The 25,600-nt window shown below is 35.9% G+C and overlaps 1 protein-coding gene across 4 annotated transcripts in view; it reads right to left on the reverse strand.

Annotated features, from left to right (window-relative positions):
• Lrp1b (LDL receptor related protein 1B) overlaps positions 1–25,600 on the reverse strand; it is a 1,962,444-nt gene that overhangs the window by 736,951 nt on the left and 1,199,893 nt on the right. For all 4 annotated transcript variants that reach the window (XM_021192210.2, XM_029535926.1, XM_029535925.1 and 1 more), the window contains exon 21: positions 5,777–5,959. In XM_021192210.2, the coding sequence (XP_021047869.1) occupies positions 5,777–5,959 (183 nt within the window). The remainder of the gene's footprint in view (positions 1–5,776; positions 5,960–25,600) is intronic.

Consider the following 25,600-nt stretch of genomic DNA (forward strand, 5'->3'; position numbering starts at 1 on the left):
TGGAACAACAATATGAACTAACTAGCACCCCCAGAGCTCATGTCTCTAGCTGCATATGTAGCAGATGATGGCCTAGTCAGCCATCATTGGGAAGAGAGGCCCCTTGGTCTTGCAAACTTTATAAGCCCCAGTAGAGAGGAACACCAGGGCCAAGAAGTGGGAGTGGGTGGGTAGGGGAGCAAGGGGGGGGGTATAGGGGACTTTCAGGATAGCATTTGAAATGTAAATGATGAAAATACCTAATAAGAATTGGAAAAAAGAAAAAAGAAAAAAGAAAAAGAAAGATCACCAAATGAATGGAGTTAGCTTGACCTCAGGATTCAGGGATAGTTCCTGTGGGGAATTGGGCTATGCACAGACAGGCTAGTCTTCAGTTAAGCTGAGGTCTGAACCCCAGAACATTACAAAGTACGCATTACCTCCTGGAACTCTGGCTCCTGCCTAAGTTATTGCCCCCCACAGCCCCCACAAGAGAAGCATGGCTAGAAGTTACTTAGGCAATGGCCCAAGCTTCTCACCTTCAGGCTAAACTCCTCCCCAGTTACCTAGTAACAGTAAAGACCATAAAAAGGGCTGTTCAGCCCCACCTTTCTCTCTTACTTCTAACTCTCTTACTTCTTACCCCTCACTCTCACCCCCTCTCTCCTCTCTGTCTTTTCTCCTATCTCCTCTCTCTTTATCTTCTCCTCTCTTCTCTCCCTCTCACTCTTTCTCTCTAGCCTTCTCTCTCCCTCTCTTTCTCTCTCCCTCCCTCCCTTCTCTCTTTCCCCCTGCATTTCTATAATAAAGCTCTAAAACCATAGACAGTCTCTGCTCATCAAGGCCCCCTGCACTTGGAGGATAAGATAAGCTTTCTCCTAATGAGCTGTTTCTAATCTCCTGATGGAAGACCTTCCTGTGCTCCATTCAGTATCCGCTGTGCTCACTCTCGCAGGTGTTGGGAATCTCTCTTCCCTCGTCCCTCTCTCCTATAACCCTGGGGCTTTAGCAAAGTAGCTCCTGGGCTCCCAGGGAGGGCTGCCCCTTGGCCACCCTCTGAAGAGTGGGTCAGAGGCTTGAATGCTCACCCTGGGCTGATTGGAAAGTGTATGGCAGCCCTCCCATGCCTGACTAACCAGAAAATAGGTGGAACTCTGGTGGAGTATGTGTTTCCCCTTCCCCCTCTTCCCCAGGACCCCCCTTTTTAGTTCCCAACAAGTTCCAAGGTACATAAGTCAGTAAGTCATGTAAACATCACATGGTCGTCTATCTCGATTGATACACAAAAGTTGTATGACAAAATCCAGAACAATCCTATGATAAAAGTCTTAGAGAGAGTAGGGCTGTGATGAATAATAATAATGGCTATTCATGAAAACCTGACAACAAATATTACCTAATGGGGAAAAACCTCAAAGCAATCCCATTAAAACTGAAAATAAGATAGGGCTCTGCTCTAAGCTATTCATCTTTATTTGACACAAATGGCAGCACTAGGCAAGGGAAAGAAATGAAGAGGCAGTAAATATGAAAGCAAAGTATCAACTTAACCCTATTTGCAAAAAAACAAGTATATATAAGACAGCCCATAAAATATCCCCCTGAGAATTGCTAGAATTCAATACGTTTAGCAAAATGGCTTGATATAAAATCTGCTAACAAAAATCAAAAGCTATTCTACACAGAAACTCAAATGATAAGAAAGAAGTAATGGCCACATTCTCATTTATACTACTCTCAAAAAGAATAAAAATTAAAAATATCTACAAAGAAACCTAACCAAGGAAGTTAAAGACATTGACAATGAAAAATTTAAATCTCTGACAACATATGGAAAGACAATAGAAAATGAGAAGGCAGCTCATACTTGTGGGTTGGATAGTAAAATGAATGTGAAAATGACCATTCTTCCAAAAGCAATTTATAGACTAAATATAGTCACAATCAAAATCTGTATAACATTCTTCATAGGATTAGGAAAAATAAACAAACAAAAAAAATAGAACAAAAAAAACCACTAAAACTCACATAGTAACATAAAAAAATTATTATGTACAGGCAAACAATCCTGTGCAAAAGCAGACAAGAAAAAAAACCAAACCAAACAAAATCAAACCAAATTTTTGGAGGAATCATTATTATTATTCTAGATTTTTAAACTATACTGTAGACTTAATAAAAGTATTGTGATACTGTCACATACACACACACACACACACACACACACACACACACACACACACTCATCCACACACCAGACATGTAGATCAATGGAATAAAATAAAAAGAGCCAAAGTAGACTTCACATAATTACAGCCATTTGATATATCTGACAAAGATGCCAAAAATTTACACTGAATGAAGGCCACAATCTTCATCAAACTACTGGATATCTTTCTGTAGATGAATGCAGGTATACCTGTCTTTATCACTTTGCAAAATATTAAATCTAAATGCATCAAAGACCACAATGTGAAATCTGAAATGCTGAAACCTCCTAGAAGAACCCAAAAGAAATACCCTATAAAATAAAGGTATTTATGAAGGAACTTTATAAATAAGATTAATTTCTTCAGCAATTGAAAAATAGAACATCATAAAAATAAAATATTTTATACAGGAAAGAAAATATATATATATATATATATATATATATATATATATATATATATATAACTCAAAAATAATTAAGAAAGCACATGGCCCAATTAAAATGTAGGCTACAGATCTGAAGCAAAAGTTTTCAAAAGAGGACATAAAAATGACAATAAAATTTCTTTAAAAGTATACAATATCCTGAGCAACTAGAGAAATGCAATTAAAAATAACCTTTGATTTGATCTCACTCCAATTACAGTGGATAAGAGCAAGAAAACAACTCACAAAAAGACACTGGCAAGGACTTGGGGGAAAAATGTAGCATTCACTTATTATTGATGGACTTGCAAATTGGTGCAGCCTCTATAAAAAACTGTGCCTAGAAGAATCAAAAAGCTGAAAGTCAATCTACCATATAACCCAGATAACCCCCTTGGCATATTCCCAAAGGCTTTCAGAGTCACATCCTGACAGTTCTACTCAAGCAGCCAGGAAATCAAAACACCACAAGTGTCCTTCAATTGGTAAATGGATAATGAACATCTGATACATGCACAATGGAATGCTATTTAACTATAAAATAAAGTTGAGATCACGTAATTTTTCAGGTAAATGTGTAAAACTAGAAAGTATTATACTGAGCCAAAGCAGTTCAAGAAAGACAAACTCTACATGCTCTTTTTTATTGTGATTCCTTGCTCTGAACTTCGAAATGGGAGTACATAACCTGTAATGTTAGAGGAAAGTAGGAAAGGGAAAGGGAACCGTGGAGGCCAGGGGTAACAGAACACCAGAGCTATGAATGAAGACCTGGAAGAACTAGGGGAGGAAATACCATGGAGAGATGAAGCGGAACACTGTATAAATAGAAAAAAAACAGGAAAAGTCATAACAGCCATCTTTACTGAAAATTACAATATGACTGATGGCTCTCAAAACAATTAGATCCAAGTGATAAACACTTGTAGCAGGAACTAAGCAATGACAAAGAAATTTAGAAAAGTAGATATAAACTAGCATGTGTGATCTGCTCCTACCTCCAGTGGCATTTATGTTCTGGGTGAATTTTATCTACGGAACTGCTGAGTGTAGGTTGGCGTTTGTCTCTCTGACCGTGAGATTCTCTTACTAATTCTAAACAGAAATACACCAATTTCAGGTTTTAATTCTGCTCTTCAGGCTTTGGGATTTTTGGCACACAAAACATATTCATTTATTCCATGAGTGCCAGAAGCCATCAGGGAGAACCTAAAACCTAGCAAGTGATCTTCCAGAGATTGTTCTGTTATGGACTGTACAGTTAATGATGGATTTACTTCTGCAGTCAATACCCAGGAGAATTTCATTTTAGGAAAAATTCCAGCTATTAATATGCTTTCCCTGTTATTATTAAGTATTATAACAATAACTAGATATTACCCCACCCTTTTGAGCAGATTTTTGTAGAACAATAAAGATGTACTGACTTGTAGTAATGCAATAAACAAATGGATGACTTCTTAATTATTAATGATGATCCTTTTAGAGTTCCTAAAATTATATTAGTTTAATTATTATTATTAATTATAAATCTCTTTTATAATAGGACTGCTATTAAGTCCTCGCTGATAGTCAAAACTGCAATGAGAATTTTGCAAGATTTCAAGTATCATGAGGTAATTGCTTCTGAGACAGCAATCAGGCATCTGCAACTTAGAACACAATCCAAGAGATTGTAAAACCATTAACCAAAGGACATAAAAAAAGAACTAATGTTTTATTGTAGGTTCAAGGACAAAAGATAAAATATTGACTGGGTTTATTGATACAAAACTTCACTATCACAAAAGCTATGTTTTTTGTTTTTTTTAAACACTCCATGAACCTGTAGAACTGGTGACAAATGATGAATGTTTAGCCACATAATTACTTTTAATGGATATGCATGTAAACATTCTCTGTTGTAAACTTATTCAATTTGTGTTTGAACTACTAGTCAACTTTCATTAAAAAAAAAACAAACAAACAAACAAACAAAAAAATGGTGCTTGGAAAAACCATGTGATCTGTTCTCCTAGCAAGGGCACAAAGACTAGGAAAGGTTACATTGGAAGACATGACATTGGAGAGAAAGCATTGGGAATAAGGCATTTGGAGTAAGGCGCTGTGGACAAGGGCATTGTTACCTCAAAGCAGGAGGGGCAAGCAAGATTACAAGGGGAATGCAGAGTGGAATAACTTAGAAATTGTAAGGCAAGTTAAAATATTAACAGAGCAATGTGCAAAATATAGAGGGAGAGAGCAAAAAAGAAGCTGCAGAGAGAATAGAACTTGCAGGCAGGCTTCCTCTTACTATGGGGCAGACCAAGTCATTTCTTAATAGCAAGGCAGGCTTAGTCTTGCTAAAAAGGACAAAGGTTTCTTCTTATAAACTTGGGTTTATTTCATTTAGCAATAAAAGAGTAGAAGCCTTTTCTTTCTTTATGTGTTAAAGATTTGAGCTAGTTTTTTGTTTGTTTGTTTGTTTTGTTTTTTTTAATCCAGAATGAATGAGTTCTTTCTGCACTAGCACTTGTTCTTTTGTGCCATATGCATATGTAAGTATGGATGTGTGTGTGTGTGTGTGTGTGTGTGTGTGTGTGTGTGTGAAATATGTAATTATGAGATAGCATGTAAAGTGGACCCAAATGTTGGGAAGGAAGATTTATGAATGTCTATGCATGAATCTGTTAATTAATTTAAGTGAGTTTAATCCTGAGAGGCATCTGGACAAGAGGGCAATATCCTTAACAATTTATCCTTTACTTAATCCCCTGTGGTTTTCTGATGAGGTGCTAAATGCCAGAGACTGCAGTTTCTGGTCCCAAAGGAACTCAAGCAGGTCAGCTACACTAGCAAAGTGACTTTAAAACGTTTTAAACAGCAACTGTAAATGCCTTGTAATACAGTCTTACCCACTTCGATGCTCTTCTCTCTCTCAGCTGCCTCAAGAGGAACAAGCAAGAAAGAAGAGCAGCTGGGGCTAGCCCCGACACAGGAGTTCATAGGGAAAACATTGATAGGATGGTGCCCAATCCATAATGGTTCTCGATGATGCTTTCCTACTATTATATCCAAAATGTTAGCATATTTACCAAAGACTCGGGATGCTTTTCAGTGATGAGTTATAGATGGTGCCTGAGCCAGAGGATTCTGCCTCCAGGATGTACACCGGGCTCACCTGTACTCCTGCAGGAGAACTTGGTTTTGTGGTCACACAGTCGAATAGTACCATTGCAACCCTTTTCATCACTGCCGTCCTCACAGTCTTTCTCTCCATCACAGCGCCACAGATCAGGGATGCAGTTTCCATCAGGGTGGCACTGAAATTCATTCTGAATGCAACCAACAGGAGAACGAGCTTCTTCATGACAAATAGGGAAGGGGAAAAATGAGGGACGATAGAAGAAAATTCGTTATTTTTTTCTCTCATTTTTATAAAATTTAATCTATTTGGGTTATAGTATTGTGCTAGAGAAATTATATATTTTACAGCATATATAACATTTGTATATAACATTAATAATTTAAAACATGAATAGTTAAAAGAAAATAATATTTACTGTCTTTTCCAGATTTCCTGAAGTTTTATATCAAGTACTAAAGAGAATGTAAGAATTGTTGTCTTAATTAGTACCTTCAGGTACTGTCTTTGAAATTCTTTTTCTAAGGCATGTAAACAACATTTCCGAATAAGTCTTTGCTTGATTTTTGACATTTATTAAAAAATTTCTTTCAAATTACCAAGAAGTAAATAGCTAAAAAAATAATGAGCACTTTATGAATAAGAAAACCTTTGAAAAACAATAACTGAGAATTTGAAAGCAAAGAAACACATACTATCAGGAAAACATCTTAAATATGAGATTTCAATTCTAAAATCAATGCAGAAATTGGTACATATGATTAATAAAGTATTATATGTTTTAATGCTACTAATAAGCAGTAATATGTATAATACTCAGATACACTATTAACTAGATCTTGATAAAATTACGATATATTAACCACCACTAAGAGGGGATATAAACATTGAGACATCTTATACTCTATTAAGTAAACAATATAAGTTTAATGAATTTTTAAAGTTTCAAAATAGCTAATATCATGAATGCCATATTAACCAACATTTCCCAGTACTGTTCAAAAATAAATATTAATATATGTTTGTAACTAAATTAATTTGTGCATTGTGTTGTGATTCTTAGTCCAGAGAATTTACCTGGGATGATATTTACTCACCTACTGAATTTCTTGGCTTGGTAGAAATCTAAAGTTACAATTTAATAAAATACCTAATTACAGTGGAGTACATGTCCTTGTCATAGGTTGAAGCATCTTTTTGGATATATGCCCAAGTGGTGTAGCTGGATCTTAAGGGTCTATTTCTAATTTTCTGAGGAACCACCAAGCTGATTTCCAGAGTGGTTGTACCAGCTTGTAATCCCACCAGCAATGGAGGAGTGTTCCTCTTTCTCCAAACATTTGCCAGCATCTGCTGTTACCACCTGAGATTTTGATCTCAGAAATTCTGTTTGGTATAAGGTAGAATCTAAGGGTTGTTTTGATTTACATTTTCTTGATGACTAAGGACATTGAACATTTCTTTTGTTGTTGTTGTTTTTTATTACTTTCTTTATTTACATTTCAAATGCTATCCCGAAAGTTCCCCATACCCTCCCCCTGCCCCTGCTCCCCTACCCACCCACTCCCACCTCTTGGCCGTGGCCTTCCCCTGTGCTGGGTCATACAAAGTTTGCAAGACCAAGGGGCCTCTCTTTCCAATGATAGCCGATTAGGGCATCATCTGCTACATATGCAGCTAGAGACACGAGCTCAGGGGTTACTGGTTAGTTCATATTGTTGTTCCACCTACAGGGTTGCAGCCCCCTTCAGCTCNTTGGGTACTTTCTCTAGCTCCTCCATTGGGGGCCNTGTGTTCCANCCAATAGCTGACTGTGAGCATCCACTTCTGTGTTTGCCAGGCACTGGCATAGCCTCACAAGAGGCTGCTATATCAGGGTCCCTTCAGCAGAATCTTGCTGGCATTTGCATTAGTATCTGGGTTTGGTGGCTGATGATGGGATGGATCCCTGGATTCTTTTAAGTGTCGCTTGGCCATTTTAGAATCTTCAGTTGCAAATTCTCTGTTTAGCTCTGTTACCACATGTTTTAACTGCGTTATTTGATTTTCTGGAGTCTAACTTCTTAAGTTCTTTGTATTCTTTGGATATTAACCCTCTTTTGGATGTAGGGTCGATAAAGATCTTTTCCCAATCTCTAGGTTGCCATGTTGTCTTATTAATAGTGCCCTTTGCCTTACAGAAGCTTTTGAGCTTCATGAGGTACCATTTGTCAATTGTTGATCTTAGAGCCTGAGCCATTGCTGTTATGTTCAGGAAAATTTTCCCTGTGCAAACATTTTGAGAGTCTTGCCCAGTTTTTCTTCTATTATTTTCAGTATATCTGCTTTATGTGGAGGTACTTGATCCACTTGGACTTGAGCTTTGTACAAGGAGAGAGGAATGGAGCAATTTGTATTCTTCTGCATGCAGAACTTCAGTTAGACCAGCACCATTTGTTGAAAATGCTGTCTTTTTTTCCTAATATACGGTTTTGGGTTCTTTGTCAAAGATCAAGTGACCATAGGTGCGTGGGTTTATTTCTGTGTCTTCATTCCTTTTCCATTGATCTCCCTGCCTGTCTCTGTACAGATTGAGGTCAGGAATGGTGATTCCTGCATAAGTTCTTTTATTCTTGAGAATTGTTTTGGCTATCATGGGTTCTTTGCTATTCCAGATGAAGTTCAGAAATGCACTTTCTATCTCTGTGAAGAACTGAGTTGGGATTTTGATGGGATTGCATTGAATCTGTAGATAGCTTTTGGCAAAATAGCTATTTTTACTATGTTAAAGGTTATGGGAGGTCTTTCCATTTTCTGAGTTCTTTGAATTCTTTTTTCAGAGACTTGAAGTTCTTGTCATACAGGTCTTTTACATGTTTGGTTAGAGTTATACCAAGATATTTTATATTATTTGTGACTATTGTGAAGGGTGTTGTTTCCCTAATTTCTTTCTCATCCCAATTATACTTTGTGTAGAGGAAGGCTACTTACTGATTTGCTTAATTTTATATCCAGCCCACTTTGCTGAAGTTGTTTATCAGGTGTATGAGTTCTCTGGTAAAATTTTTGGGTTCTGTTAAGTATACTATCATATCATATGCAAATAGTGATATGCTGACTTCTTCCTTCAAAATTTATATTGCTTTGACCTTCTTTTGTTGTCTAATTGGTCGAGCTAGAATTACAAGTACTGATGAGATGAACATGTGATTATTTTTTTTTCAGTTTGTTAATGTAGTGGGGTATGCTTATGGATTTCTGTATATTCCATATCTGCATCCGTGGGATGAAGCCTACTTGATTTTGGTGAATGATCCTTTCGATGTGTTCTTGGATTATGATGTGAGAATATTACTGAGTATTTTTGCATTGACATTCATAAGACTGGTCTGAAATTCTCTTTCTTTGTTGGGTCTTAGTGTGGGTTAGGTATCAAAGTAACTGTGAATTCATAGAATGAATTAGGTTGTGTTCCTTCTGTTTCTGTTTTGAGGAATGGTTTGAAAAATATTGGTTGGTATTAGGTCTTCCACAGACCCCAATGGAAGAGTTATGGGAAGGATTGAAGGAACTGAAGGGCATTGCAACCCCACAGAAAGAATAGCAATATCAACTAACAGGACTCCTCATAGTTCCCAGGGACTGAACCACAAATCTAAGTGTATACGTGAGTTGGTCCATGTCTCCCTCTACATATGTAGCAAAGGATTGCCTAATCTGGCATCAATAGGAAGGGAGGTGTGTGGTCCTCTAGAAGCTTGTTGCCCCAGCAAAGGGGGATGCTGGAGAGCTGAGACTGGAATGGGTGAATGGGTGGATGAGGGAGCACCTTCTTAGAGGCAGAGGGGAGGTGGGTGGGGTGGGGGGTTTGTAGAGGGGAGACCAGGATGGGGGACAATATTTGGAATTTAAGTAAATGAAATAATTAATAATAATATTAATTAATTAATTAATTAATTGGAAAGTTCTTCACTAAGTTATTTGTTTAATGAAAAGATTTTCAACTACAATCTTTCAAGTGACTTATTTTTATTAAGTTGTCTATGGAAGGCTTTTGCAGTGTTGTGGACCAAGAGAGGAAGCATGGTAAGGTCGAGCTAAAGGCTTGAAGCCCTGGAGACCCTGAAGGAGATTGTAGGAGCTTTGCCTGCTCTGGGCACCAGGATCCTGTCAGGTAGCCACAGCCCTGTGGCCATCAGTCACCTAAGGGCAATGCTCCATGCCCTTCTGCCTGTAGATGAGGCATCCCTAAAACCTCAGGCCAAGACAATAGAAAAAGAGATGTTACCACAATCAAGTACTCTAAAAACAGAGTTCTCCATGCTAATGTACCTAGAGGTCCTGAGGGGATTCCCAATAAGCTTCCCTTCCCAGACATTCTTCTATGAAAAACTATTTAATCTCAGGCCCACCCTGAGAAATGGGTATGGTTTTATCCATCCACTTTCCACCATGACAAACTGGAACCATGGACTGCCTCTTTTCACCAAGATCTGCTGTGGGGAGACATGAGGAAGGCCTTCACCTACAGAGCCGTGACCTCATCTCCAACAGAAGATCTCTTCTGTGTTTCCAGCCATAACCACCACCACCAAGCCCGTCACCTGTCAAGCCTAAGACCATCACCCTGAAACAATTCGGGGCTCCCCCAGCGCCATGTTAGATGCTGTACCCAGCCTGCTGCCCCCCCCCCAAATACTAAAATGGTGTGTTATATTCAGAAACATCATGATTAGATATTACAGTTTATTAAGTCAGGATTACATGTAATATTATATATTACTAAAAATGCCCTAACACCATCCATATAAGGTTCCCAGTATTCTTTTTTTACTCTGTGGAGAAGACAGGACTTCACATGTCTTTTAGAATTGGTTGGTTGTACTCCTCGCCAGTGTGTTTGCCTTGATAATTTTCAGAGTCGTATTATTCTTGTACTGCAGTTTAAATATAGGTAGCTGGGAATAGCCCAGTATAGAACTGAATCACTCACATGCTTAATTTTCCTTTGTAATGAGACAAATAAGTAAAGAAAGAAATAGCAGAGTTGTTACAGAAATCAAACTTAATTTTTCAAAAGGCATATATATATAGATAATATGTGTCAAAGATATGATCTTTGTCACTGACTTCCCGGTCCTTCTGATTGCCATACCATTCTTAACTTCTAGAAGAGAATTACTCATGCTGAGGCCCCCAAATAATAGGATGTTGACTCATATATGAAATCAAGAAGTGTTGCTGAGAGAGATGACTTAGAGGTTAAGAACACTGGCTGCTCTTCTATAAAATCCTGGGTTCAATTACAAGCACCAACATGAAAGCTCAGAACTGTCTGTAATTCCATTTCCAGGTGAGCTAATTTCCTCACGCACACTTACATGCAAATAAAATTCCAATGCATATAAATAATAATAGTAACAAAACTAAAAAAAATATCATTAAAAATCAGGAAGAAATTAAAATTTTTTACTTCTTATATTTAAGTTACTATGATGTAGTCTATTTTTTCTTATAAAATATAACATTTTTCTACTCTTCTGTAAGGTCATAGTAGAAGTTAGTGCTTAATGAAAAGATCTTTAAACTTTACATTGCCTCACACAGCTTTGCTTTCCTGGGGTTACAACCTCAGTTGGTGGTCAACCAGGAAGACATGTAAAAAGATCTAAGAAATCAGAAATTGTGGATAATAATGCCCAGGGCCTATGTATCAGGAGAGAGCCTGGGTTTGCTACATCTCTACATCTATATTGTTGGGCTACAGAGCTCTTGATTAGCTCTCACAGGTGCATATAGGACAGCCAGGTGATTTTCCAGTCTCAAGAAATTAGTGGAATCACTGCTTGTGGTGGGTATGGCAAGAGATGTAAAGGGGACATGCAGAAATACAATAAATTATTGTGTACACAGGAAAATGCATCCATGGAGAAAGCAGCAAGCGTGATGGTCATAGTGAAGTCCAAGCAGCATCAATGAAGGCAGGATGGAAGGACACAGATGCCCTGTGGTGGGGTACAATGTAAGCACACAATCTCTACATGAAATCGCTAGTCTTTTACTTTTTGCCCTTGTCTCCCAAGCAATGTGGATTGGTGGGTAGCTATCTCTTCTGTGTTATTTCAAGCATCCAAGCAGGAAAAGCAGATTTTTTTAGAAAACCAACTATCTGTCCTGAAATACTTTATCATGACTCATTGGCAAAACCTTTTTGTGCAGATTAGGGACCTATCAGGCCAATCACTTCCATTCAGAACTTGAACAAGTGGAAATGTATTGCAACTGTCACTCATTATTGTCAAAAAAGAATGACTTATATATAAATCATAAATTTAGAGTTTAGTTACAAAGTTAGTCATAGGAGCCAAATCGAAAAAGATAGGTAAAGCCACAAAAATATTAAGGAAATTAAAAAGATACTAAGCTGACAGAATAGGCACAGGAAAGATGCAAAAAACAGATAATAATTAATGCTATTAATTTTTATAGCACTTAGAGATAAGAGTTGGTGAGTGAAGTCAGATCTAAGTGATGAGAGGAAGAATCTGTCGGTATCTATTAATAATTGTGATAAGATAAATTCAGTTGTATCAGTATTAGAGATTTAAAACACTGAAGCAATGATAACATAATTCAGTTCACATTGCTAATTTCCTCTGGCTACTGTTTGGAAAAATGGATAGTTTGAAGCTTGAATCAGACTCCAGATAATACCTGTTGCTGGAGTCTGGGCCTAAATGTCAACCACAGCTTCTGCTTCTGGAAACATTTGATAGGGTGGTGGAGACCCTGATATGTAGGTGATGTGTGCGGTTGTTAGGCCACAATATAAACACCCATAGCCAGAGGAAGTGCTGTCAGGACAGATAAAAGCTTCCCTAGCCTTAGAGGAATCACATGAGCCATTCTTATGACAGAAAACAAAACAGGAATTCTGAGGTATATTTTATTAGTCCCCAGAGGAAAAACTCAGTGGAAGAAACAATTCATTCTTCAGTCTGTCTCTTAAATGTTCAAGATTTAAACACAGGTTTCTCACATGCATCATTTCATATCAGTGAAGAGCAAAGTTTTTTTCATTTTTAGAAAAGTAGACAGAATTAATAAAGTTGTGTAGTGGGCTGGCAGAATTGATATGAGAAAGATAGACAAGTGGGCAGGACCTAGAAAATCCTTTTGTGTCATGAAGAATGCATAAACCTTAGATTTGTTCTTCGTGTAGAATAAATCTATACATCTAACTCATCTTCTTGAACACTTGCTTATTTTGAAGTCCTTTGCCTTACTGAACACACATGCACAGGAAGATTTGGACTATTGCATTCTCCTCTTTCTGCATTATCTTCCCACATAATTAAAGCAACTAAAATGAGTCCACACCTAATCTCAGTTATTTAGATATTTGTGAGTTCTTTTCTTCTAGCTAAACTGTTTTTTACATCCTGGAGTTTTATTCCTCTTAACTTTGTTGCCAAGTACAACTACCCACTTTTCGTAGTGGCTGATTTTCCTCTGTGCAGAGAGAAGCATCCTTCAGACAAGCATGCAATGACTGCTCTAACATTACATTCAAACTGTGTAACTCCCCTGAGTTCTGGTTTCCTCAGCTTCAAGGCTTGGCATAGTCTATCTTTGTGCTCGGGTTGTCTCAGCGGAGTGCTTCAGTTATGGCTGTGTGTTTATATGCATGCTCATGCTGTTTTACTCTTGTGTTCCCATGTTGCTGATGCTGGTTATTATATTTTGAACTAATGGAATTTTGCTGTATTTTTACCCTGAAGCCATTTGAACTAAATATACAATTTGGGAAATTTGATAAACAAACAAATACATACATACATACATACACACATACATACATACACACATACATAGCCCTGGTAGAAATGTTGCAAGTGATGATGGAATTTATCTCAATATATAAATGAATTTACTGTTACTAAATATTTGTAATTGCAAGACTAGCAACTTTCTAAGAACAGAATGTAACTGCAACCTCTGTCTTGCTCTCCCTCTCTCCTTCCCTCCCCCTCCCCCCTCTCTCCTGCCATGCTAGAGAGTGAGAGCACATATAATGTATTCATTCATTGTCTTGTTTAGTAATTATGATGAAGTCATCCTTACTCTCAAAGGAAAGTTTGGGAATATGGTGAATTAATTAAAATCTGAGACCAATCAGTTGTTTTCTTTTCTTGCTTTAATGGGTTTTATGCCTTAGCTTGTAATCCATTGTTCACGGCTTTGAACAGTAAAATGCACTGTGCTGCCTGTGTAGCCAGCTTCTTTCACATCATGTGTCATATATAATTCTGCCTGGTTTAACTTTCTTGTCAAATTTTCAATGAATCATAAGGTATTAAAGATTTCTTCACCAATAGAACTTATTTGCTCAAGACCTACTTCCTAGAGATTTTTCTCTTTCATAGAAGCTTATCTGCAGCAGATTTCTGACCTCACCCTACTTATCAACAGAATAGGGGATGCCTTAGCTTGTTCTTACCTCAGGGCAGCTTAGCTTTCCTCTAAAGATGTTGGGCTCTTCTTGGTTTTTTTAGAAAACTTTAGAAATCTTATGATTCTCTCTCTTACATGTATGCATGTGCGAACACACACACATGCACATGCATGTACACACATGTACACATGCACACACATTTACATACTCTGCGTTCAGAGCCTAGGTCAGTACTGGGGTCTAGCCTCTTCTCTCTATGTAATGTATGTCCTATTTCTAAGTGGATGCTACCTGTTTTGTGACATGATGATCTAGCAATAAAGATACACATGAGGCTTCCCTTCTAAACTAAGTGATGTGTATTCACTAGGTCTTTGTGACCAATGAAAGGTCTGATGGATTTGCTAGATCTCCTTGGTTTATTCCCTTCTATTTTGCTAACTTTTGCATTCTTTCAGGACACAGGTTTGATTCTTTGTTTGAAAGCAAATCAAGCATATTCTAAGCCCTCAGACACAATCTGGAATTGAGATTGGCTTAATATAATGTGTGATGTGCTCATCAAGACCATTTAATACTAGGGTAAAATAAGCTGAGACTGATATAATTTTGATATATTTTGGTTTATTTTTTCTGTTTGTTTGTTTGGGTTTTTTAATCAGTTGAAAGAGCTCAATAGGAAAGTCTAGAAAAGAACATGTAGATGCCCAGGCACAAACAAATTGCTTTTATGTTAACACATAGACATAGACACACAAAAAATGTAAGAAACCACCTTCCATCTATTCTTCTAAACTATTCCTCTAGTTAGTTGAAAGAATATTGTAATTACATCTATAAAAAATGTTGGGATACTTCATATAAAATTCTTAATTCTATAAAAATCTACCACAAATATTTCACATAAAATTTGAATATAGTGGAAATGATTAGCTAATAAATCAACAAAAAATGACTGAAGACTGAATAATTTGCTTTCTAAACAACCGAGAAATCCAACTTTCCAATCATTGCTCAAATTTAGCTATCAACTTCACAGATATACATAAAATATTAATTACTATAAATTGCATTCACCACATTTTACATTTGAAATTTAAATATTGTCTTATAAACTTGCCTATTTTATTTCATGGAAATGTTTACTATGAAAAATTGGAGGAAAGATATTATCTATCTTCATCTTTAAGGGTGACCCTTTTTGCAGAAGATTGTGTTTGCTGGGATAGAGAGGTGTTGAGATAGTATCTTGCTAAAAGCTTGTACTATTTTTAAAAGACAGAAGTTTAGATCACAGCACCCACATGGAGCCAGACAACCTCCAGTTTGGGGATAGATCAGGCCCTATTCTTAGCTCTATGTATTTACATATGTGAGATCCATGCATATACCTGAAATTAAAGCACCAAAACACATAAAATCAGTAAATCTTTAGAAAGAAAGCATATGCCAGCACATACATGTATGAGACATATGTGCAAAGGAGGGAGAACAAACTCTTTAAATATTAGTGGTTTACCTCTTCTTATTTTGAACCTTTCTTTCTCCACATGGTATCTTGACTTTTCTCTCTGTGTGTGATATTCTATAAAATACATGTGTAGAGTTATGCAAGACAATTTTTTATTTAGCGTGAAAGTCTTCTATTTGTGCTCTCGGGGAAGAGTGGGCAACCTACAGAACAATTACACTCTTCAATCTCTTTAATTTATTAAATTCTATTAAAATACAAACATTTATTTGTTGAGCAACTCTGAGCACTGGGGAATCTGTGCTCATTGATTTGAACAATCTTAGGGCTGCAAAATAATGATGTCTATTCTTACTTTTTCAGATTGCCTTTACTTTCATAATAAATAAGAGTGTTGGGTAATGAAGTGGGCAAGGATTACAATATTTTCGATTATAATTTAAACTGAAAAGCCTTCCTAATTGTTTTAATTTCTTATCAAGGTTTATAAGGCATCATCTTCATGTTTGTATATAAATAAGCATACCATTAGAAGTCTGTATGATGAAATCCCATGGTGGTAGTGACTGTCTATCTGAGGACAGGTGTGGCATTTAAGTGTATGACTTTGACATTTAGACATATTTCGGGAGAGGGTTTGGGTGATTTAGATAATGAGAATAAAGTAAAATCTAGTTACATTTTCATATAAGTAAGGAAATAGATGCTGACAATTCAAACAGGCTCTGAAGGATTCTACAATCTATTTTAGGAACAATAGTCTCACTGTGAATTGTGCTTCTTCCACCAAATCATGGAAAGTACTCAATTACTGAGAGGTGAATTAATTATTTTGTAGATGTCCTTCTTGACTCTATTCTTGTTCATTTCCTTCTGAGTTTAACGGCTTTCCCTCTCAATGACTGGAAACGGTGTGACATTGGAGAAGCACATCTTGACAGGGCTACAGAGTGGGAATCAAAAGGCACAACTTGACCATGGAAAGTAAAGAGGCTTCACAGGTACTTTTCACTTTTGTTGCAAGAAAAAAAACACGAGAGGAGCTAAGTCCTCCTGTTAGCTGTTGCTTCCTGTTGCTAACTATATTGTTTACGCTGACATTTAGACACATAATATTCTCATAATGCAAAAGTTATGTGGCCTTGGCATAAATATAGATCCATTCATTAACGATTTTTGGGGGACGGTAATGAGAATAAAAGGCTTTCCACATTAACAATGTTCTCATCAAAAATAGTACATTTATAATTTAGTTTTCCTCCAAACATACAGTGGTAGGATCTTAAAACTGTCTTTTTAGGCCTCATGAAGTCCCATTTATAAATTCTTGATATTTGAGCCTGAATGTTACTGTTCTGTTCAGGAAATTTCCCCATGGCAATGAGTTTGAGGCTCTTTCCCAATTTCTCTCTATATTAGATTCAGTGTGTCATGTTTAATATTGAGGTCCTTAAGCCATTTGGACTTGAACTTTGTGCAGGGTAATAAATATGGATCTATTTTCATTCTCCTATATACAAACTACCAGTTATATCAGAACTGTTTATTGAAGATGCTTTTTTTTTCCCACTGTATGTTTTTGGCTTCTTTGTCAAAGATCAAGTGTCCCTAGGTGTATGGATTTATTTTGGGTCTTCTATTCCATTAATAAACATGTCTGTCTCTGTACAAATACCATATGGGTTTTATCACTATTCTTTTGGAGTACAGTTTCAGGTCAGGTATGGTGATTCCTCTAGAAGTTCTATTATTGTGTTAGTTCTCTTGGATATCCTGGGTTTTTGTTTTTTCCATATGAATTTGAGAATTGTTCTTTCTATGTCTGTGAAGAATTGTGTTAGATTTTGTTGCGTTGTAGATTGCATTTGGTAAGATGGCCATTTTCACTATGTTAATCCTACCAATCCATGAGCATGGGAGATCTTACCATCTTTTGAGGTCTTCTTCAATTTCCTTTTTCACAGTTCTTGTCATATAGATCTTTCATGTGCATGTTAAGAGTTACACCAAGATGATATATTATACTATTTGTGGATATTGTGAAGCATTTTGTTTCCCTAATTTCTTTTTCAGACTATTGATCATTTATATAAAAGAAGGCAACTGATTTGCTTCAGTTTATTTTATCCTGCCTGCCTCTTTGCTGCAGTTGTTTATCACCTGTAGTAGTTCTCTGGTGGAATTTGTGGGTAACTCATAAATACTGTCATATCATCTGTAAGTAATGATACTCTGATTTCTTCCTTTCCAATATTTACCCTCTTGATTTCCTTGTTGTCTAATTGCTCTAGCTAGAACTTCAAGTATTATATTGAAAAGATAGGGAGAGAGTATGTAACCTTATCTTGTTCTGAATTTCAGTCGGATTGCTTCTAGTTTCTCTCCTTTTAACTTGATGCTGGCTGTTGGTTTGCTATATATATTGATTTGATTATGTTTAAGTATGTACCATGAATTCCTGAACTTGACAGGACTTTTAACATGAAGGAGTGGTGTATTTTGTCAAATGATTTTCCAGCATCTAATGAGATTATCATGTTTTTTCCCCTAGAGTGTGTTTATATAATGTAATACATTGATAGATTTTCATATACTAAACAATCCATGAATCTCTGAGATGAAGTCTACTTGATTATGGTGAATGATAATTTTTATGTGTTCTTGGATTCAGGTTGTGAGAATTTTATTGAGTAATTTATATTGATATCCAAAATCGAGATTGGTCTGAATTTCTCTTTGTTGGGTCTTTGTGTGGTTTAGGTATCAGAGTACCTATCACTTCATAGAAAGAATTAGGTAGTGCTCCTTCTCTTTCTATTATGTGGAATAGTTTGATGATTATTGATATTGCCTCTGCTTTGAAGGTCTGCTAGAATTTTCACTAAGCCATCTGGCCCTAGGCTTTTTGGTTGGGGGATTTTTAATGACTTCTTCTACTTCCTTAGGGGTTATGCTGCTGTTTATATAGGTTGTTCATGCTCTCCATAGATATTCAATATTGTAATGGAAGTCCTAGCTAGAGAAATAAGACAACTAATGAAGACCACATATATACACAATAGAAAGGAAAAAGTATGTTTATTTGAAGATTTTATATATATATGTATATAAAACACATGTATAATTCATATAAAATTATATATAATTCATATAATATAAAAATATATATATATATATATATATATATATATATATATATATATATATAATTCATAGCGTAAAAATAAAAGAACTGTTGGTGGTCTCATCACTCCCAATTTCAAGTGTTACTACAAAATTATAATAATAAAACCCACAAAGTAATAGCATGAAAAAATATCAATGAAATTGAATTGAAGACCTAAATATAAACCTCAAACCTATATTATACACCTCAGTTTTGATGATAAATCCAGAAATATATACACTAGGAAAAACATGAGCATCTTCAATAAATGACACTGTTGAAACTGGGTGGTTTTCATGTAGAAGAATACAAATAGATCCATACTTATCACTCTGAACAAAAGTCAAGTCCAAATTGATCAAAGACCTTTAAATAAACCCAGAATCACTGAATCAGATTGAAAAGAAATTAGTGAATATTCTTGAACTCATTGCCACATGTGAAGACTTTTTTAATTGAACACTAATAGTGTAGGCACTGATGTCAACAGTTAATTAATTGGATCTCAAGAAGTTAAAAAGGTTTCATAAGGCAAAGGGCACCATCATTTGTATAAAATGGAATGCTAAAGGACTGGAAAGATTTTTGCCAATCCACATCTTATAAAAGCCTAATATCCAAAATATATAAAGAACTCAAGAAACTAGATACAAAAGATGCCTAAATAATTCAATTAAAACTGAAGTATAGTTTTAATTGAGAAATATCAAATGGCTAGAAAATACTTAAGAGACTGCTCAATATCCTTAGCCATTAGAAAATGTAAATCAAAACTACTTTGAGATTCTATTTTATACCTGTTTGGAGGGCTAAAACCAATAACAAAAGTGACTGCCCATGCTGGACAGGATGAGGAGTAAGGGGATCATTTATACATTGTGTGCTGGGAATTCAAACTTGTAAACCACTAGAAAATAATATGGTGGCTCAGAAAATCGAGAATGTACAAACCTCACTGTCAAGCTATACCACTCTTGGGCATATCCTGAAAAGATGCTTCATCTTACCACAAGGATGATTGTTTGACGATGTTAACTGGGGCTCTATTCATAGTACCCCAAAACCAGAAATAATTGAGATATCCCTCAACAGAAGAATGGAAAAAGAGAATGTTGTACATTTACAAAATGTAGTATTACTCAGCTATTAAAAAATGATATAAGCTGGGTGTGGTGGCACATGCCTTTAATCCCAGCACTCGGGAGGCAGAGGCAGGCNGATTTCTGAGTTCGAGGCCAGCCTGGTCTACAGAGTGAGTTCCAGGACAGCCAGGGCTACACAGAGAAACCCTGTCTCGAAAACAAAACAAAACAAAACAAAACAAAACAAAACAAAAAAATGATATAATAAAATTTACAGTCAAATGAATAAAACTAAAAAATAAATCCTTTGTGAGGTAATAGTACTAGAATAATAAGTATCTTTCTTAATGTATGCACTTATATATGGATATCAGCCATTGAATTCATTAAAATCAACCTACAATACATTGAACAAGAGAGGGTAAGTATAGAATAAGGGACTCGAGGGAGGGAGTGTATACAAATTGCCCTGGAAGGAGAAAATAGAATACATTCTGTTAGAAAATGGAGGACAGCAGGGAAGGAAATGGGGAGATTAGTTGGGAAGGGGGAGGGGATACAGGCTTAAGAGAGGGAATGCTAGAAGATACAGCATTGTCCATAGGTGGACATTTGAGGGATGGTATGGAAACTGATTCCAGTGAACATTTCCTAAAATATAGGAAAGCTATCCCAATCAATCATATTCCAATAATTCAGGGGATAGAATTCTCACTGGCTTTTTCTTTATATTAAATAAGACTTCTAATATCAGGGCTAGTTTTATTCAAGTGGTCAAAGGGATCCTACAGAAATCTCCAAAGGAGCCGTATTGTTGTCAAGAAAATAGATTGTTGTCCATAAACTAAATTCTAGTCCTCACAGCTGAGGACAATACCCACATATCTTATTGAACATAATAAAGTCAAGCTAGTATATACATGAAGTCTTCATCTCTATATTCTAGTCTCTTTAGCGTGAGAAAGTACTCTGTGGGCTACCAAAAGAGAAAAGTAGATATCAACTCAGCCACAAACCTTTAACCTAAAATCTGCCCTGCTTCAAAATATGCTCAAACAATTGTGACCCAGAGCTAGTGGTACAATCCAAATAAGTTTTATTCGACTTAAAGAATTTAAAGACTGCAATATTGCTTGAATGGAAAAGAAATCAGAGACTAAACAGCCCATATACCTAGGATAAACACAAATACCAGTGTACTTAAAAAAAAAAAAAGTAGATAGTTGTCTTGTTCCTTATTTTAGTGGAATTGCTTTGAGTTTTAAGTTTCTTTTAACTTACTTTGATGCTGTCCATTAGTTGGCTCTATGTTGCTTTGATCACGTTTAGGTATGTGCCTTGTCACCCTGATCTCTGAAATATTTTAACACAAAATCACTAAAGAAAGATGTGATGTTTTCCTTTCAGTTTGCTTATATGATGGGTTATGTTGATGGATTTTCATATAGTGAATAATCTCTGCATCTCTGGGATGAAGCCTACTTCCTAATGAGGATGATGATTTGATGTGTTCCTGGATTCCATTTGCAAGTATTTTATTAAGTATTTTTGCATTAATGTTCATAATAAAATCGGTCTGCAGTTCTCTTTCTTTGTGGAGTCTTTGCGTGATTTAGGTATCAGGGTGGTTCTGGATTTATAAAATGAGTTTGGCAGTCTTTCTACTGTTTTTATTTTCTGGAATAGTTTAAGGAGTATTGGTATTAGCTCTTCTTTGAATGTCTGGTAGAATTCTGCACTAAAACGATCTGGCCTTGGGTTTTTTTTTTGTTTTTTTTTTTGTTTTTTTTTTTTTTTTGAGTTGGGAAACTTAATGACTACATCTGTTTCTTTCAGGGCTATAGGACTGTTTAAATAGTTTCCCTGGTCATGATTTAACTTTGGTAAGTTCTGTCTAGAAAACCATCTATTTCATTATGATTTTCCAATTTTGTGGATTACAGGCTTTTGAAGTAAGTGATGGTTCTTTGAATTTCCTCAGTATCTGCTGTTATGTCTCCCTTTTCATTTTTGAATTTTTTATTTTATTTTATTTTGGTTTTCCATGACAGGGTTTCTCTGTGTAGCCCTGGCTGTCCTGGAACTCACTTTGTAGACCAGGCTGGTCTTGAATTCAGAAATCTGCCTGCTCTGCCTCCCAAGTGCTGGAATTAAAGGCGTGTGCCACCACGGCCTGGCTTGATTTTGTTTATTGAATACTGCCTCTCTGCCTTTTGGTTAGTTTAGCTAAGGGTTTGTCTACCTCGATTTTCTCAAAGAACCAGCTTTTGGTATTGTTGGTTTTGGAGTGTTATTTGTTTGTTTGTTTGTTTCTAACTGATTGATTTCAGCCCTGATTTTGATTATTTCCTGCCTTCTACTCCTTTTTGGTCTGCTTGATTCATCTTTTTTGTCTTACAGCTTTCAGTTGTGGTTTTAAATTACTAGTATGAGAACCTACTAATGTCTTTATGGAGGCACTTAATGGTATGTGGTACCTTAATTTTCACTGAATTCTAAAAAGTCTTTCATTTCTTTCTTTATTTCTTTCATGACCCAGAAGTCTTTGGGTAGTAAACTGTTCAATTTCTATGACTGTGAAGGAATTCTGGTATTTCTGTTGTTTTTCAAGTCCAGCTTTAATCCATTGTGGTCTGATACGATACAAGGGATTATTTCAATTTTCTTGTATCTGTTGAGACTTGATATTTTTCCATGACTATCTGGTCAGTTTTGGAGAAGTATCCATCAGGTTTTGAGGGTGTTTTTGGTTGAAATATTCAGTACATATCTGTTAGGTCCTTTTGGTTTATAATGTTTGTTAGTTTCACTATTTCTCTGTTTAGTTTTGTTTGGATGATCTGTAAGTTGGAGAGTCCGGTGTTCAACTCTCCCACTATTAATGTGTGGGGTTTGACATGCAATTTAGTAATGCTTCTTCTACAAATATGCTGCCCACACTCTCTGTATCTAATCAATATGGTACTTGAAGTTCTAGCTAGAGCAATAAGACAAGCAGATTAAGGCGGTACAAATTGCAAAGGAAGAAACCAAACTGTCAATATTTGTGGATGATATGATAGTATACATAAGCAATCCCAACTCCTATATTTGATAAACACCTTCATTAAAGTGGCTGGAAAATTAAACCAAATAAATCAGCAGCACTTATTTATATAAATGATAAAAGGAAGAGATTATGAAAACAACATACTTTACAAAGGCCTTGAATAATATAAAATATCTTGGTGTAATTCTAACCCAGCAAGTGACAGATCTGTATAAAAAAACTTTCCCAGAGGAAAGAAATTGAAGAAGATATCAGAAGATGGAAAGATCTTCCATGAATATAGATCAGTAAGTTTAACATAATGAAAATGGCCATCTTAACAAAAGCAATCTGCAGATTCAATGCAATCTCCTTCAAAATTCCAACAGAATTTTATATAACTTTGAAGGAGCAATTCTCAACATCATATGGAAAAAAATGCAGGATAGCCAAACCAATCCTGAACCATGAAAGAACATTGGGTGGAATCACCAACCCTGACCTCAACCTGAACTGCAAGCAAATAGTGGTAAAAATTGCATGTTATTAGTACAGAATCTTACATGTTAATAAATGGAATATAATTGAATATCCAGAAAAAAACCACCCACCTATGGACACTTGATTTTTGATAAAGAAGCCAAACCCAATACAATGGAGTAATGAAAGAATCTTAAACAAATGGTACTGGTCTAATTAGATGTCTGCATGTAGAAAAGTGGAAATAGATTCATAGATCCATATTCATCACCCTGCACAAAACTCAAGTCCAAGTGGATCAAGGACCTCAACATAGTCCTGGATACAGTACATCTAATAGAGCAGAAAGTGGGAAATAGCCTTGAACAAATTGTTACAGGAAGCGGGGTAGGAAGTGGGAGAAGTAGAGGGAAGGAAAACATTAATCAGGATATATTGTATGAAAAGAAGAAGAAAAAACCCAAAACAGACTTTTTTTTGTTAACTGAGTGAAAAATCCTTGAGTTTTCTTTACAATTGATGTAAAAGTTGTTTGCACTAGTAAGGTTCAAATTTTTTGGATATTTTATGTATTTACATTTCAAATGTCATTTTCTTTCCTGGTTTCTCCTCCAGAACCCCCTTTTCCCATTCTCACTCCCCTTGCTTCTATGAGGGTGCTCCCCCTCCCACCCACTCACTTTTACTTTATCTTAAAAATAAACAAATTTTAATTATGAATAAAATCCATTAATAATTAACATTATTTTGATATCTCAGCATTAACATTTTCCAAAGAAAAGAAATCAATCTGTGTGAGAGTGAAGTTAATCCATTCAATTTATATTTCATTGAAAATAGATATAACATTACCCAGCAATTAGATAGAGCTTAAATTTATATTGAGTTGTGTTTTGTGAGGCAACAAATATAACTTCACTGAGGTGAAAAATCAAAAAAGAGAAAACCAATACCATGATTTTCCTCAATTATTTAATTTGCAAATTACTTTAAATTTCGAGTCAATACTTCTGTCTCAGTCAAACAGTGAGAATGACTGACAGTGTTTTTATTTGTTGGTTTTTTTGGTTGGTTTGTTGGTTGCTTTTGTATGTTGGTTTGGTTTTACATTTGTTTCTTCTTTCTCCCATGCATCTTAGAAAATTTATAAAAAGCAAATCAATAAATCACTATGGACTAGTAAAAAGCAGAAATTTGTCTGCTCAAATAGCAGCTGTACAGACAAAACTCCTTCTCACCCACATCCACCTAATCTTGCTAGTGTCGGAATACAGCTTGGATGTTACATTAGGTGCAAGTTTGGTAACCCTACTTTGCTTTTCTGAATCCACTGTGGAAGGGAAGGATTCCCCACTCTGTCCATCTCTGTCCATCATAACTGATCTGCAGATACGTGCTATGGTCCCCATTTCTCCTTCCTAAATTGATACATTTAAATTTTTTTTTTTTTTTTTTTTTTTTGCAAATAACAATTCAATGTGTGCAACTTCAGGATATTAGGTCGATTCTCTAAATCACAAAAATAACAAGCAAAAGGAGTAGAGGAGTGTATGCAAAAAGAAGACAGAAATCAATTTCTAGGTTTCATCACAAAACAACCAACAGAGAAATTTAGAAACAGAGAAACTGAGCAGGGAGTATTGTAATGGATGTTTTAAGAAAGGCTTTTACCAGCCTGAAAACAGAAAATACACAGATTAACCTATTAGTTACCCTGTAGTTTATTAGTTTATTAGTTTACCTTCTTCTAAGGTAAATGAATAAAAGGAAAAAAAGATCCTTACTGTTCTGTCTGCTCTGCACAAGAAGGTGCTCTAAAAATGTAGAGGAAGTAAAGTTTGTGAAAGAAGAACAAACCTATAGTTTGAATGAGCAGCATTTTAAGACAGTTAAGATAGCAAACTTTTCTTATGATTTACCAAAATCTAAGAAATAGGGGCTGGTGAGATGGCTCAGTGGGTAAGAGCACCCAACTGCTCTTCCAAAGGTCCTGAGTTCAAATCCCAGCAACCACATGGTGTCTCATAACCATCCGTAACAAGATCTGACGCCCTCTTCTGGAGTGACTGAAGACAGCTACAGTGTACTTACATATAATAAATAAATAAATCTTTAAAAAAAAAAATCTAAGAAATAATTAGAAAACACTCTTTGAATGTTGCATGAAAGAAAAATAACTGATAGGAGTTATTTAAAGTA

The sequence above is a fragment of the Mus pahari genome, chromosome 3, assembly GCF_900095145.1.
Source record: "Mus pahari chromosome 3, PAHARI_EIJ_v1.1, whole genome shotgun sequence".
Taxonomy (NCBI): Eukaryota; Metazoa; Chordata; class Mammalia; order Rodentia; family Muridae; genus Mus; species Mus pahari.